The sequence below is a fragment of the Gymnoscopelus braueri genome (genome assembly GCF_963280865.1).
Source record: "Gymnoscopelus braueri genome assembly, chromosome: 12".
NCBI classification, from domain to species: Eukaryota; Metazoa; Chordata; class Actinopteri; order Myctophiformes; family Myctophidae; genus Gymnoscopelus; species Gymnoscopelus braueri.
Genome location: NC_137614.1, coordinates 50,345,956 through 50,360,955, shown reverse-complemented (window position 1 = coordinate 50,360,955; position 15,000 = coordinate 50,345,956). Strand labels below are relative to the sequence as shown.

Here is a 15,000-nt window from a genome sequence, read left to right as displayed (position 1 = left end):
GTAAAAGTATCGATACTGCAATGTAGAAATACTCTGTTACAAGTAAAAGTCCGGAATTCAAAATTTACTTGAGTAAAAGTACAAATGTATCAAAATGTACTTCTGCAGAATGTCCCATTTCACACATTTTCAAATGAAAATCATTTGAAAATAGCAGATCTACAAGCTCACAATGCGTCGCATCGCGACGCATTGTGAGCTTGTAGATCTGCTATTTTCAAATGGACGAAATGTATATACTGTAGGGCTGAAGTGGTTAATGTATGTTTTGTAATAATAATCCAAATCTACAAAGTAACTGGTGGTAACTAAAGTTTTCAAATAATTGTAGTGGAGTAAAAGTACAATATTTGTCTCTGAGATGTAGTGGAGTAAAAGTAAAAGTACTGAAAATTGGAAATACTCCAGTAAAGTAAAAAATACCTCACTGCCTATAATCGATATATAAGCTCACAACATGACATGAGCTTGTACGCCTGTTATGAGTTATGACATGTCCAGAATAGAGACACTGTAGGGTTCATATGGTTAATGTTGGAATTTGATGTTTATATGTTTAATATTTAATGAGCCGTGACACCCCGTTGTCAATGTCATTGGTAATTAAGAGAAAACTGACTGATTGATTGATTGACAAGCACAGGGAAGTACAGTTCAATACCAGGTCTGTTAAGAGGATTTAAAACCCCCAGCACTATGGCTTGTTTCCATTGGGGTCCTTTGTACTCAATTCATCGAAAGATGAATTGATGTCAAGTGATGTTATGGCTGGAACGGTTTTGTTTGTTGAAGTGTGTATCTGTGGGCTGGAGGCTCTTCACATGTTATTTGTTTTATTGTTAAATGTTTTGCCTAACTGTGTTCATATTTGCGAACGCGGGAGGAGGCGCGGCGAAGCCGCGCCTCCGACCAAGTGGAGCTTACTATGTAACCCTGCTTGGGTTGTGTCTCTGTCTGTGTCTCCGTGTGCACTGCCTGTGTGCACTGCCTGTGTGCAGCTCCTCTGAGATAAGTAAATGTCCAATTTAGACGTACCATACATCAAATGAAAGGTCTTTGAAAACTGAACACACCTGTCAAGGTTGCGTTTAAGCCCGCCCCTTCCCCCGGAAGCCACGCCCCGGAGAAGGCTCCTAAAAACTCCCCATTGAAACCCCATGTTAAATGAAAAGTGCCCGAATCGCTCCCAAACTTTTTCTACCCCCCCTAAGTGGGGGTCTACGAACAAATACATCGGGCTCGGATTTTGGCTCCGCCCCCCGGAAGTGGGTGAAACAGGCACTTCAAACACTTTGTTGAATTGTTCAAAAACATTCCAAGTTCTTTTTTTGTGAATTTGTATTTTTCTAAGATGCTCCTTTTAACGCAGATTTATTGGTTACTTTTTTTAAAATATTTTTTTTCATTCTTTTTTTTCTTTTTTTGCGTTCGCTTACCGCGTTCGCGCGTCTTACTTGTGTATTATTGTCTTTGAGGACGCCCTCCAAAATGAGATGCTACATCTCAAGGGGTTATTCATCTAATGAAGAATTACAACATGACACTCACACGCACACACACACACACACACACACACACACACACACACACACACACACACACACACACACACACACACACACACACACACACACACACACACACACACACAGACACACAGGCAGTTGATTGTGGTGGAGCCAGGCTGTAAGTCAGAGAGATTAGGAGTCCATTCAGAAATCCATTAACTATATTAGAATGTCACTTTACACACACAGCTCCCAGGCACGCACACACAGACAGACACACGCGCGCGCACACACACACACGCACACGCACACACACCCGCACACACACACACACAGTCTACACAACACAGGTGTGTGTGTGTGTGTGTGTGTGTGAGAGTGTGAGATTAGTTTTGATCTCTATAATGATCAAAGTTTAGGAAACAGAACCGAGGGCACAGTCTCTTTATCTGTCTGTCTACTGTCTCTGAGTCTGTCTGCCCCCCCTCCCCCTCCCCCTCCCCCTCCCCCTCCCCCTCTCAATTCAGTTCAATTCAAAGGGTTTTGTTTACATTGTCAAAGAAAATGTAAAATAAAGTTAAAAAAAATAAAACGAAAACAATTCAATTCAATTCAATTCAATTTTATTATAGTGTCAAATCACAACAAGTTGTCTCAAGACACTTTACATGTAAAGACCCGACATCCCACCCTGAGCAAGCAATTTTGCGACAGTGGCAACGAAAAACTCCCTCTTAACTGGAAGAAACAAGTTTGTACAATTAAAGTTGCCTGTATACAGGAATAAAGAATTGTGTAAACAGTGCTGTTTAACAGTGAAACCAAGTAGGCAGACTTTAAAATAGGAACAAAACGTTATCAGCTTGCCCGGCATTGCATGGGGTTATTGCGCTGACGGGTTGCAAAGTGTTGCAACGTGTCGCAAGGTTCCGCTATTCTACTATTTTCTTTTTAAACTAATAAATGGGTTTAAAAGTGTTTCAACTGGTCAGCCAAATGAGATATCGGCATATAAGTGATATTACACTAATTGTATATCTGTTCTTGAGGTAATTGTTTATCCCCCAAAAATCCCAAAGGCTAATTTGACCTTTGGGATGTACACAAATAAGTCGGTGTGGCCAAAAATATAATATAATAATAACTATGATGAAAAATGTTGGTCGACTGCCTTTTTTCACTGACAAAAACTAAATAAAAATGAACGAAAACTGAGACTAAATATATTGACCATTTTGTCAACAAATAAAAACCAGACTAAAATGTTAGTGAGGGATCTAGTGGAGAAAAGATCCAGTAGAACTAAAAGACAAGTCATTTTATGTTTGGTTGCGCTCGGGTGTTGCGCTCTGAAAACAGCAGATCTACAAGCTCACAACGCATCGCAGCGCGGCGCGTTGTGACCTTGTAGATCAGCTTGTAAATCATCCATTACGACGCCATCAAGGCACCGCCAAAATACATTTTAGTTGACTAAATCAACTGTAGATTCAGTCGACTATAATCTTATGATATTTAGTCGACTAAAACTAGACTAAATCTATGACATTCCAGATGACTAAAATATGACTAAAACCTAATGGAATTAGTTCTCCCTCACAGTCACTCCCTCTCTCTCCTCTCTCTCCTCTCTCTCCTCTCTCTCCTCCCTCTCTCCCTCTAAGAGTCTGTCCCCTGATTTCCCTCTCTGGCTTTCTGTTGTTGGGGATCTCCGTGTATGGGCATGTGATGTCATTCACAAAGGAAAACATTGCCATGGTAACCATGTTGATTTGCGCTGATGGCAGGTATCTCCATATATGGGCATCATGTGACGTCATCAGCTTGGCCGTCAATGCTGGGGTTTGAGGAATGTCCAGTGAAGTCCATATAAGGGCATATCTGCACACCGGCCACAGACAAGCCCCACCCACAGAACGTCGTCGTGTATATATCATTGCTGTCGGGCAGAAACCGTAATTTCCATATTTCAACTGTTTTTTTCGTAAATAAATGCCCTTCTTCATCCTTCATCATAGAAGAATGTCACACAAAGTAGTGGAAATAGCCGAGCCAAGCTTGTAGATCGGCTATTTTCACTACTTTACAATGTTTTTAAAACAATAATAAAAAAAAGGCAACAGTTTTGGACTTACAAGGTTTCCACCCGACAACAACTATAATATGATATTCAGATATGTAAAGATAACTTTTAATAATACCAACACTTCCCCCCCCCAAATGTGTTTAACCCATTAAGACTGGGAATGCATCTGTGTCATTTTTAGATTTATTTGGCTATTCAAAAATAGCAGATCTACAAGCTCATAGAGTGCCGCGCTATGAGCTTGTAGATCTGCTATTTCTTTTTTTTTATCGTGAAAATTGGTGCAAATCTTTGAATATATATATATTTAACATTTTTAACTAAAATCTTTGCTTCTGAGGGGTCCCTGGAACAACATATTTTGAGGTGGGGGGGTGGGCGGGGGGGTCGGCGGACAAATACATATCATTTTGGGGGTCCTGTTCCAGGGACCTCCCCAGATGCAAATATTTGAGTTAAAAAGATTCACTTTAAAAATATATAATATTCAAATATTTGCTAAAACTTTACACGATTTTTCCAAAAATAGCAGATCTACAAGCTACGAGCTTGTTGATCTGCTATTTTTGAATAGCCAAAGAAATCTGAAAATCACTCACAGCTGCGTTCCCGGTCTCAATGTGTTTAAAAGTGCTCTGTTTGTACAGTATGTACTGTGTACTGTATGGTGCACACATTACACTAATATGATTAGTAGTCCTCTGTACAGCGGTTGTATTCCATCGCACATCCTTTTCCTGTCCCAACAGCTCACTAATCTTGCCGCTGTGTGTTTGCACATTGCTCTGCTTCACCCAGCAGATATGAACCCTTTTTTTTTGTTTATAATCTGTGGGGAAGCATGTGTTTCTGACGTATTCTTGGTACCAGGGCAGGTATTTAAGGGAGGCCACGAAGGCCATGGCCGTCGTTGCCCCTCAGTTTGGCCTTGAGCCCCTTAAAAAAATAGCATGCCCTGAGACCACAGTGGCCTTAAAGGAGAATTTTGGACTAAGGTTTTCTTACCTTTTCTATGATGTTATGATATCTTAGGATGAATGGTACAGTAGAAAAACTCCACCCTGGGTCCACCACAGCTTAAAACGTGCGCGGATAGGCCTTGTGTTAGATCGCATATTATTATTTTTTTTTTTTTTTTTTTTTTAGATCTGACGTTCATAGTGACAGAACACTGTCAAAAAAAAAAAGTCTCGCTAGACGAGATTGAAATCTCGAGATTTCAATCTCGTCTAGCGTGACTTCTTTTTTTTTTTTTTGCATAGTGTTTTTTGCAACATAGTGTTGTTGCATAGTGTTAAGTGATAATAGAAAGATGTATTTACAGCGCTGTAACAGTCACACAACATACACATACTGTACATCCTACACCAGCAAAGCACACAGATAGACTGACTTGCTCTTCTCTGACGGTCCGCTCATAATTGGTTACAGGAAAACAATAATTCATTTGATGTCTTCTCCTGAGCTTGTCAGTGCTAAAACATATCTCATCTCTGGCAATAAAACAAAGGGGCCTCTGACTTACTGGCAGCTGAGACCTGCCGACCTGAACTCCCTATTCCGGCCTTATCAGCAAAGAGGTTCTGGTTCTCAGCTCTCAAACTCAAACTTTTAGCAACACTATTGCTAATGCTAAGCAATATAATATAATAATATAAATTCGCTTCATCATTCCTCCCTTTGATTAATTTTCACACATTTAATCACCAAACTGAAACAGGGAAGCAAAACATTTAAAGTAAAATAACCATATAGCCTGAGTACAAAATCATGTGAATTAGTAATACTAGACCAGTGGGTTTCAACCTGTTTCATGCCAAGGACCCCTAAATTGATATAAATTTGGCCGCGGACCCCCATTTGAAAATGTTTTGTGCCAGGGACCCCCAGAAGCAAAGATATCAGTTAATTTTCGTTTAAAAAAAATATAAATATTCAAAGATACACACACTCTTTCAAGGTTTTTCCAAATAGCAGATCTACAAGCACATAGCACTCAATTGTGACGCTATGTTACCTAATTTCGCTGGGGACCCCCTGGTACTCCCTCAAGGACCACTGGTTGAAAACCACTGCACTAGACCAACCAACATCCAACATCAGTAACAACTAGAAAATGACAAATGTGCTCCTCGGAGCACAAGTCTCCGCCAGCAGACCCGTGCTATTTTAATAGCACGGGTCGTCTTGGTAGAACGGGTCGTCTTGGTAGAATGCGCGTGGTTTTTGGTGTTCTGCAGGGGCGACTGAATATGTAGTGTCTGCATCTAAAAAAAAATCTTCTTGAAGCAATGTGTCATATGGGAGTCGTCGTAATTGACTGGTTTGTTCAAATGCTTGTCTGTCTTCTTCATCTTCATTGTCTTGAACAGTTTCAGCAGTTGATTGGTGTGTTTTATCTATGTCAGTTTTCTCTAGTGCTACATAATGTATTTGATCAAGGTGGCCAATTGTTACAGTATTAAGACTTCGGCCTTGTTGTGGGATCAATTCAACTCTATAGTCCTCTTCTGTGTTACTGTTGTAGATGAGTATGCTTTCTTAGCTTTGGCCTTCTGCGCCTTTGCTTGACCAATGTTAGGTGTTCTCAGAGGGACACACACACGCACGGACGGGTGATTTGTACTGGAAGGTACTGTTCCAATCAAGACTGATTGATCCTGTCTTACCTCACTTCAAAAAATATAAATGGCTTTTTGAAGTGACACACCTATTTATAGGATTTTATTTCGTCATGCGTCCCTCTAGCCAATCAAAGGCATTGGTGTCAACATATTGACACGTGTCACGTGGAGCTTGACCAATGTTAGCTTGGCTAGGAGGGAGGTGAACACACATTGGGACGAAGCGAAAACATACTCTCCGCCTCCGGCGGAGACAACAAAATACATGATAGAATACCATAGCAAGATGAGTTATACATGCAGAAAAGAGGCTGTTTTCGTGGTGTGAAAAGCACTCCTACCTGGACAGAGCTAGCAGACATAATGCAGATAAGATCTAAGAATGGGAAAGATAAATACCCTAGGCTAGTGCCTGTACCGCTTTTACTGAGTACAGCCACAAAAATCATTCCAATCAATGGCCTTATGTGAAGTTGGGCAAAATAAGGCACCTGTGCAAAACCATCATTAGTGATGCAAACCGTAATTTAGCAAGTAACGTAACGGACATGCCTTTAAAAGCTGAATTAAGCATTCTGCATCTGAGGGGGGTCTGTTCTGTCACCTCAGACCAGTCATGGGCGGGGTCCAAACAGGCAGGCAACTAGCAAAAGTGGTCAAATAAATCATAACAGTAGAATTCAATTAAGGTATTTCTGACAATATTGGATACAACAAACGGGAACAACAAACATTATGTTCTTCATCCTCCCTTTGTACATGGAAGCCTCAGGCGGTGGTACAATGCCATTTGCACGTGACATCTAGTCAGTGCAGTGCACAAGTCTATTTGTTGGCTTTATAGGCCGGGCTGAGCCCTTGAATAGCTTACATACAGTGTGATGTGTGCAGCCACATTGACCATCTCCCAGGGGCGTAGCCACGGGTGGGCATAGGTAGGCCTGGGCCCACCCATTTGGTTTTTATGCCCACCCAAAAAAAAACATTACCATTTTTTTTAACCCTTTAAGACCTGAGGCGATTCTTAATTATTTTTTTATTTTTTTAAACACGAATTTTCAAAAATAGCAGATCTACAAGCTCATAGCGCGGCACTCTGTGCCGCGCTATGAGCTTGTATATCTGCTATTTTTGAATAGCCAAAGAAATCTAAAGTGACACAGATGCGTTCCAGGTCTTAATGGGTTAATGTCATATTCAGCCATTTTGATAACAGTGCATATATAGGTACCCGAAATCCGTCACAAACCCGCGAAAAAAGTATCAAAAACCGCTAATAACCGCGCACGGTCCGGGCGCGCCACTAACACCTGAAACGGACCCTCCCACAGTGGTGACCTCCAGCCCTTCCTGCGAAACTTCCTGTTACTTCCTGATCCACACAAAGTCACCGATGTCAACAAGCGGAACTTAGCTGTTTCTGGGCTAAGAAAAAACGAATGAATTCACAATTTTCTAATGGCACTTCAACAAGGTCAGGCCTAAGGGAACAAATCAGGTTAATGACATCAAAACAGTCATGTTCATTATCACAATTAAAAACATCAATATCAATCTATATTGTGAAAGTCAAGGAATGTCTTCTGGTTTCACATCTTCTGGTACAGGCAAAAGTATAGCCGGGTTCAGAACTGAACACTGTTTGCCTGTAATGTAGGTTGACTCAAGAAAAATATATCGTATTTCAGCCATTGCTGAAATGACAAGTGTATGGCCCAATAATCCTGTAAGAGCAACTTGTCAGAGGAGCATAAATAACAAGTCACTGAGAAGATAACAGCTCCATCTGCAGCAGCAAGAGCCCTAATACACGGCAAGCCCCGAATGACGCTGTCCAGAACGCAAGAGAAATATGCAATAAATTGAACGTAAGGGAGTAGTGGTTTAAGAAGTCCAAGGGTGGGGGCGTCAATAATTCTTCAATGCATTAAAGCTAGAAATAGCATCCTGAGTCCTCTTGATTTTCACCCCGCACCCCCTGTTCCTTTAAGAGATAAACTATGTAGAGCTTTTACTGTCGTGCTAGATACAGTAGTTGTAATTCCTGAATAGCTTTAACATGATTTGGTGAACCCAATTTACCCTCCCCAATAATAATGTGGCCAAGAAATGTTCACCTTTGTAAACTATATTGCATTTTAGTCGCACTGACCTTGTGACCACATTCATATAAATATATATATGTTTTTTTTGCCGGACCCAGGGGGTCTGGCTTACATGAGGCTTTGTACCTGTTTCGTCCATACATGGGCATGGTCACTTTGTCCTTAGGCCCCAGCCATAAAAGTCTGTCCCCCTTTCGTCCATACATGGGCATGTTTTGTACCTGTTTTCTCCATACATGGGCAAAAAACAGGTTTTGGTCACTTTGGGTTTTGCTACCTTAATGCGGTTTAATTATTCGGTTAATTTGGTACCAAAAATGTACTCCATGAAGTGAAGATGTTAGAGTTTTTTTCCTTTTTTTTGTGATGAGTTTGTGATGGGTGCTCGTCATTTCCCCTGGGTGCTTTAGCCCCGAGGCACCCACAGTACCCCTGTCTGGAACATCAAATGGAACATCAAATGGAGACACTAAAGATTGCTTTATGCTGAGTGGGTACCTTTTAATGCCTCTGTTAGTAAATCAGTATTTACCATTGACATGCATAATTTGCATCAGATCATATTTCAATGTCAATATTTCAATTTGAATTATTTCCCAATATTATCACAATTCCTAGTTTTAGTATTACATCCCTGCCTAAGTTAAAGGAGAATTTTGGACTAAAGTTTTCTTACCTTTTCTATGACGTTATGATATCTTAGGATGAATGGTACAGTAGAAAAATTTCATAACTCCACCCCTGAGCCGCCACAGCTTAAAAGGTGCGCGGATAGGCCTTAGGTTAGATCACATATTTTAATAGCTTTTTTTTAATTTATTTTTTGGTGAGATCTGATGTTCATAGTGACAGAACACTGTCCCAAAAAAAAAAAAAAACAGAAGTCTCACTAGACGAGATTGAAATCTCGAGATTTCAATCTCGTCTAGCGAGACTTCTGTTTTTTTTGTTTTTTTGTTGCATAGTGTTCTGTCACTATGAACGTCAGATCTCACCAAAAAAAATTCTAAAAAAAGCTATTAAAATATGTGATCTAACCTAAGGCCTATCCGCGCACCTTTTAAGCTGTGGCGGCTCAGGGGTGGAGTTATGACATTTTTCTACTGTACCATTCATCCTAAGATATCATAACGTCATAGAAAAGGTAAGAAAACTTTAGTCCAAAATTCTCCTTTAACTGGACATTTAAAGACCACAAAAAATAATGAATGCATAAAATCACCCATAACCTCATCATGACATGACATTTCCTCAGTGTATGTAGTAGAAAGAGCGATACCTGACGCTGTCATTGTTATTGTAGATTCTACACTCAGTGCTGGTGAAATCTTAACAGATTTGGCATAAATCACAGACTCTGTAGCACCAGAATCCACCATAAATTTGACCTGTTCACCCATTTTATTTATAGTCAACCATGGGATGTTTAGTTTATATAACACTTTGAAGAGTATTTTGCATATGTAGCTTTTTCACCTTTCTCAATACATTTCTCAATCATCTCTTGAAGTCTATCAGCATCAGAATTTGGTCAGAATTTATTGAGAGGATTGCCCCTTGAGATGCAGCATCTCATTTTAGAGGGGGTCCTATTCACATACGTACAACATTACATACAGTACAAGTACACAATACACAATACACAATACACACATGTACAGATACAGTTAGCTTGCTCACCCTCTACCACCCACGCACCCATTCACCAACTCACTTTAAACAAAGAAGTCGAGAATACAGTACTATGACCTATATCAAAGTCAGAAATAAACGTATGTACAAGCAGTGTTAGAAGCATGAACAGGTAGTTTGGAGATGTGAATACAAGGAAGTCCTGAAGTGGCCAAGAGAGGTAACTGATCTGAGAGAAAGAGGAAGGTTGTTCCAGTCAGATGGGGCTTTGTAATGGAATGACCTGCGTCCAGTTACAGAGAATATTCTATTGGGAACAGTAAAATAGGGATGTTGTGAATGTCTAAGCGGGTATGGTGATGTATATGGTTCCAGAGACTGTTTCAAGTAAGAAGGACAGTTAAAGTGAATACATTTAAAAAGAAATAGGTACCAGTGAAGTTGCCTTCTTGCCTTAGGCTGTAGCCAATCAAGCGAACTATACAGAGAACAGTGGTGTGTTCTGTATGGACACCTCAACACAAATCTACATAGGGAGTTGTATAATATATTGAGAGGCTTGAGATTAGTATCTGTGGTGTTCTGATATACAATATCAGCATAATCTACAATGGGAAGTAGTACTTGGGAGATTATTCTTTTCCTCACTTCAAATGAGAAACAGTTTATAGAGGGATAAAGTGAGCACAAGCTGCCATATGTTTTTTTAATAGTAAGTTCAATGTGAGGTTTAAAGGAGAGTTCTGGATCGATCATGATACCGAGATATTTAAAATAATCCACTTCTTCCAGGTAGGAACCGTCTTCAAAATTAATCAGTAGGTCAGAAGAACTTGCACTACTACGTGAGTGGCCAAGCAGCATGCTACAGGACTTCCTCTTATTCAATAAGAGTTTATTATTTTTAAGACATTTTTGGACCAGATTGAAGTCAGACTGTAGAAAATGTTGAATTTGGTTAGTGTGTTTATCAGAAACATAAATAACGGTATCATCAGCATAGAGCTGGACTTGGCAGTGAGAACAAATATCTGGTAAATCGTTAATGAATATAGAAAAAAGAAGTGGCCCCAATATGGAACCCTGAGGAACACCTTTCTCAATAGTTAAAAACTCTGACTGAGAGCCTTGTAGCACAACACACTGACGCCTGTTGTGAAGATAAGCATTGAACCATAGGAGAGCATTTCTGTGTAAACCAATGGAGTAGAGTTTGTCAAGGAGGAGGTAGTGATCAACCATGTCGAACGCTTTGGAAAGATCAATAAATCAATCAATAACTGATAATAAGTTTGGGTCAATATCATATATATATATCCTTTGTCTTTAATTCTTCATCTAAATCTAATTAAATGGCCTTCTCTCTCTAAATTTGCTTCATCAGTCCCCATCTTTAAACCAATCCAGTAACTTTGATTGGTTCAGGGCTGAGCATGGATCATCAGATTGTAAATACCATAATTACTTTATTTCAGAAGTCTAGAAGTCTACATATTCCTTCCTGCCCTGGTATTTGGCCTTTATGCCCTCATAAAATGGACAACACCAAAGACATTAGGGGCGGCCATAGCTGAGTGGTTAGTGAGCCCGCCTAGGGAGCCAGAGGCCCTGGTTGCCCCAGGTACGATTCCAGGCCAGGCCAGCAAATGTGTCGATGAAATGAAATTTGTCCCTGAGCAAGACTCTTAAAGGTTTAATGACATTCACTTTTACACCACATTCAAAGTCTTTGTCCTGGTCCTTCAAAAGTGTACAAAAAGTTTTAAGTGAAAATTCCATTCCAGTGATCCATGGCAGGTGTTTTTCTCTCACATTTCTAAAGCCTTTTCAACTGCAATGAAAAAAGAAATCTTTGCCTGCGGGTGTCGCTGGTGAGGGATTTTGCCTGTCAATCATCGCCTCGGCTCCGCCCCCCCCAAAGGAAAGGATAGGGGAGGGGAGGGGCGAGGAGGAGAGTGGGCGGGATTAATCGACTGTGACCTCACTGTCGAAGGGCCAAGCTCAGATTACTTTTCAGCCTAATTATTCAGAAAACCCCAGACCACAGAAAATCCACTGAATGTTCTAAGTTCAGGTTTTTTGGGTGTAATTGAGGTCATAAAACCCCAAATAAAACATTGAAAATAAAAAAAGTGAAAATGAATGTCATGATACCTTTAACCCCTAATTGCTCACAGGCCCTCATTGGAAACAAGACCGTAAGGACTTTCATGAACGGACCTGAAGGAATGAAGGAATTATCCTTATAAAAAAATAAGGAAAAAAAGGCCAAGTGGCCTAAAATGAGGCTGCTTGGTACAGTTGGCAGGTAGTTAGAAAAGTTCATCTTGTGTGCAGTGGGTGCACAGCACACTCTGTCTTCTCTTGGACGCCATGGTCTGCCTGTGGTGGCCTTTTCTCTGTGGCAAGAATGTGCTGCTCGCTGAAGTCTGTACAAGGATTTACTTCAGTGCTCAGGTATTCTGCCACTGTGTATTCTCTGTTTGGGGATAAAGAGTGTTCCAATTTGTTCTTTGGTTTTGGGTTGATCGTTGTTTTTCCAGATTTTTTTGGGGGGGTTTATTTTTCAAAATCTTGTGAAATTGTGAGGATAAGCGAGAATACAGGGATACCCATGTACCTGTCAGACTACTTCAATAGCGTAAAAGACTCACATAGGCACACCAGAAGGAGCCCCACTGATCTCACTGAACCCAGTTTCGGCACAAAAATGGGGTCAAATTCGTTCTACTGCTATTCCACCAGAATGCCCTACCAACAGGCATAAAAAAGTGTGAATCCTTACCCTCCTTCAAAACCGCTCTAAAAGGGAACCTACAGGTGGCTGCAAATTGTAACTGGCCCCTGTAGAAAGTCTAAGCTTATCACTGGAAATGACCCCCCCCCCCCCCCCCACGCCCCCAACCGTTTACTGTAAATATCTTTCTTTCTCATTACTACTCGTATATATGATGTTTTTCCTTTCTTTTTTGCATATTATTGTATATTAATGTTTGTCTTTAAATGTCTCGATGAATTGAATATACAGGACCTTAATCATTCTTTTGTATAAATCTGTGCCACTGTGCCTTGTTTTTTGCAAGCTTTTTTATTTTTAAGTATTCAATCAATCTATCAAAAATAATAATATTAAAATAAATTGTAGGAAAAGAAAAGGGGATATATTTCCCACGAACCATAAAAATGAGCTGCACTGTTTGGGAACCACTTGCTCTAGAGTCTCTCTGTGAGTGAGGCCTTTATTTCATTTACTGTAGTAGTTGATTATATAATAATGAAAAAATGCTATCGTGGCTGTGGAGATTTGCAAAACTCTACATGTAGAGTGAGAGTCTCAGTTTGGTGTTTGACCCATTTAGTAACATCTTGGTTAGAAAGTGGTCTTGGTCAGACCTCACAACCATAATGTCTGTCTCTCTCTCTCGCTCTCTCTCTCTCTCTCTCTCTCTCTCTCTCTCTCTCTGCTCTGGTTTTCAGTAATTCATGGCATTCTGACATAATGTATGTGTGTGTGTTTCTAGGTTGGTGGATGATCGTTGTGTTGTGGAACCTGGTGCTGGTGACCTGGAGAATCCTCCCAAGAAGTTCAGAGGTATGACTCGAGAGAGTGTGTGTGTGTGTGTGTGTGTGTGTGTGTGTGTGTGTGTGTGTGTGTGTGTGTGTGTGTGTGTGTGTGTGTGTGTGTGTGTGTGTGTGAGTGCGTGCGTGCGTGCGTGCGTGCGTGCGTGCGTGCGTGCGTGCGTGCGTGCGTGCGTGCGTGTGCGTGTATGCACATGGTTTCTACTCTGAGCTTCAGACACAGCTGGCATACAAGCTTTCCACTGACTACTCTCTGAGGAGGTCACACACACACACACACACACACACACACACACACACACACACACACACACACACACACACACACACACACACACACACACACACACACACACACACACACACAAGCACACACACAGTCAGCCAGAGCCTAGTTGTGTTAAAGTAGAACAGGGAGATTGATTGACTGATGACGTCATTATATTTTGTGACAGCCAATAAGAGCACAGCCAAACAGAGAGGGGTGGGGCTACAATACAAACACAAAAACAAATTTACAGTATAAATATATATATACTGGGTATACTCATAATAAATATTGTAAAATATATCTTGGACAATATATTTTAAATCTGTGTGTGTGTGTATGTGTGTGAGCGCGTGCGTGACAGAGAAAGCAAGGCTAATTTCCCTAAATCATGTATCAAACTGAATAACCATTTACGGTAGATTCACACTGCAGCAATACTGATGGTTATACAGTCAAATGATGTTTGACTTGCTGTACTGTACACACACACACACACACACACACACACACACACACACACACACACACACACACACACACACACACACACACACACACACACGTCTCGAAGCAGGATGTGTCAATATTGACCTACCTATCCCACCTTCTCTGCACTTCTTAAGGTTAATTTACACTCCGTAGTACGAAGGTGTCACTCTCCAAAAAAGAGACTGATCTAGATTAGCTCTTTTGGAGCGCGTGATGTTTCTCACATGGTGATGAAATGTGAGTCATGGCCCAATGAACAAGATCACAGATACAGGCAGCCCAAATGAGTTTTCTCAGGAGGGGGAGGGGCTGGCATCTCCCTTACGGATAGAGTGAGAAGTTCAGTCATCCGGGAGAGACTTGGAGCAGAGCCGCTGCTGCTGCTCCTTTACTTGGAAAGGAGCCAGCTGAGGTGGTTTGGGCATCTAATAGGGATTGATTGATTGAATACTTTATTAGTCCAAAAGTTTAACCCATTGAGGGCCTGAGGTTTCGATTCTGCAAAATGTCTTCTAAATCCTAACTGTTTTCTGAAAAACCTATGCGTCTATATCAGTGGTGCTCAAACTTTTTCATGTCAAGGACCCCCAAAATGATATGTATTTGGCCGTGGACCCCCATCTCAAAATATGTTGTTCCAGGGACCCCCAGAAGCAAAGATTTTAGTTAAAAATGTTCGCTTTAAAAGAATATAAAAATATTAATT

General features: G+C 40.7%; 1 protein-coding gene across 5 annotated transcripts in view; it reads left to right on the top strand.

The window, feature by feature from the left end:
• The window catches only part of itpr3 (inositol 1,4,5-trisphosphate receptor, type 3), a 130,237-nt gene that overhangs the window by 13,687 nt on the left and 101,550 nt on the right, over positions 1–15,000 (top strand). For all 5 annotated transcript variants that reach the window (XR_013934116.1, XM_080443529.1, XM_080443531.1 and 2 more), the window contains exon 2: positions 13,477–13,547. Coding sequence is in view for 4 of the 5 variants with exons in the window: in XM_080443529.1 (XP_080299655.1) it covers positions 13,477–13,547 (71 nt within the window). In the remaining variant the exon portion in view is untranslated. The remainder of the gene's footprint in view (positions 1–13,476; positions 13,548–15,000) is intronic.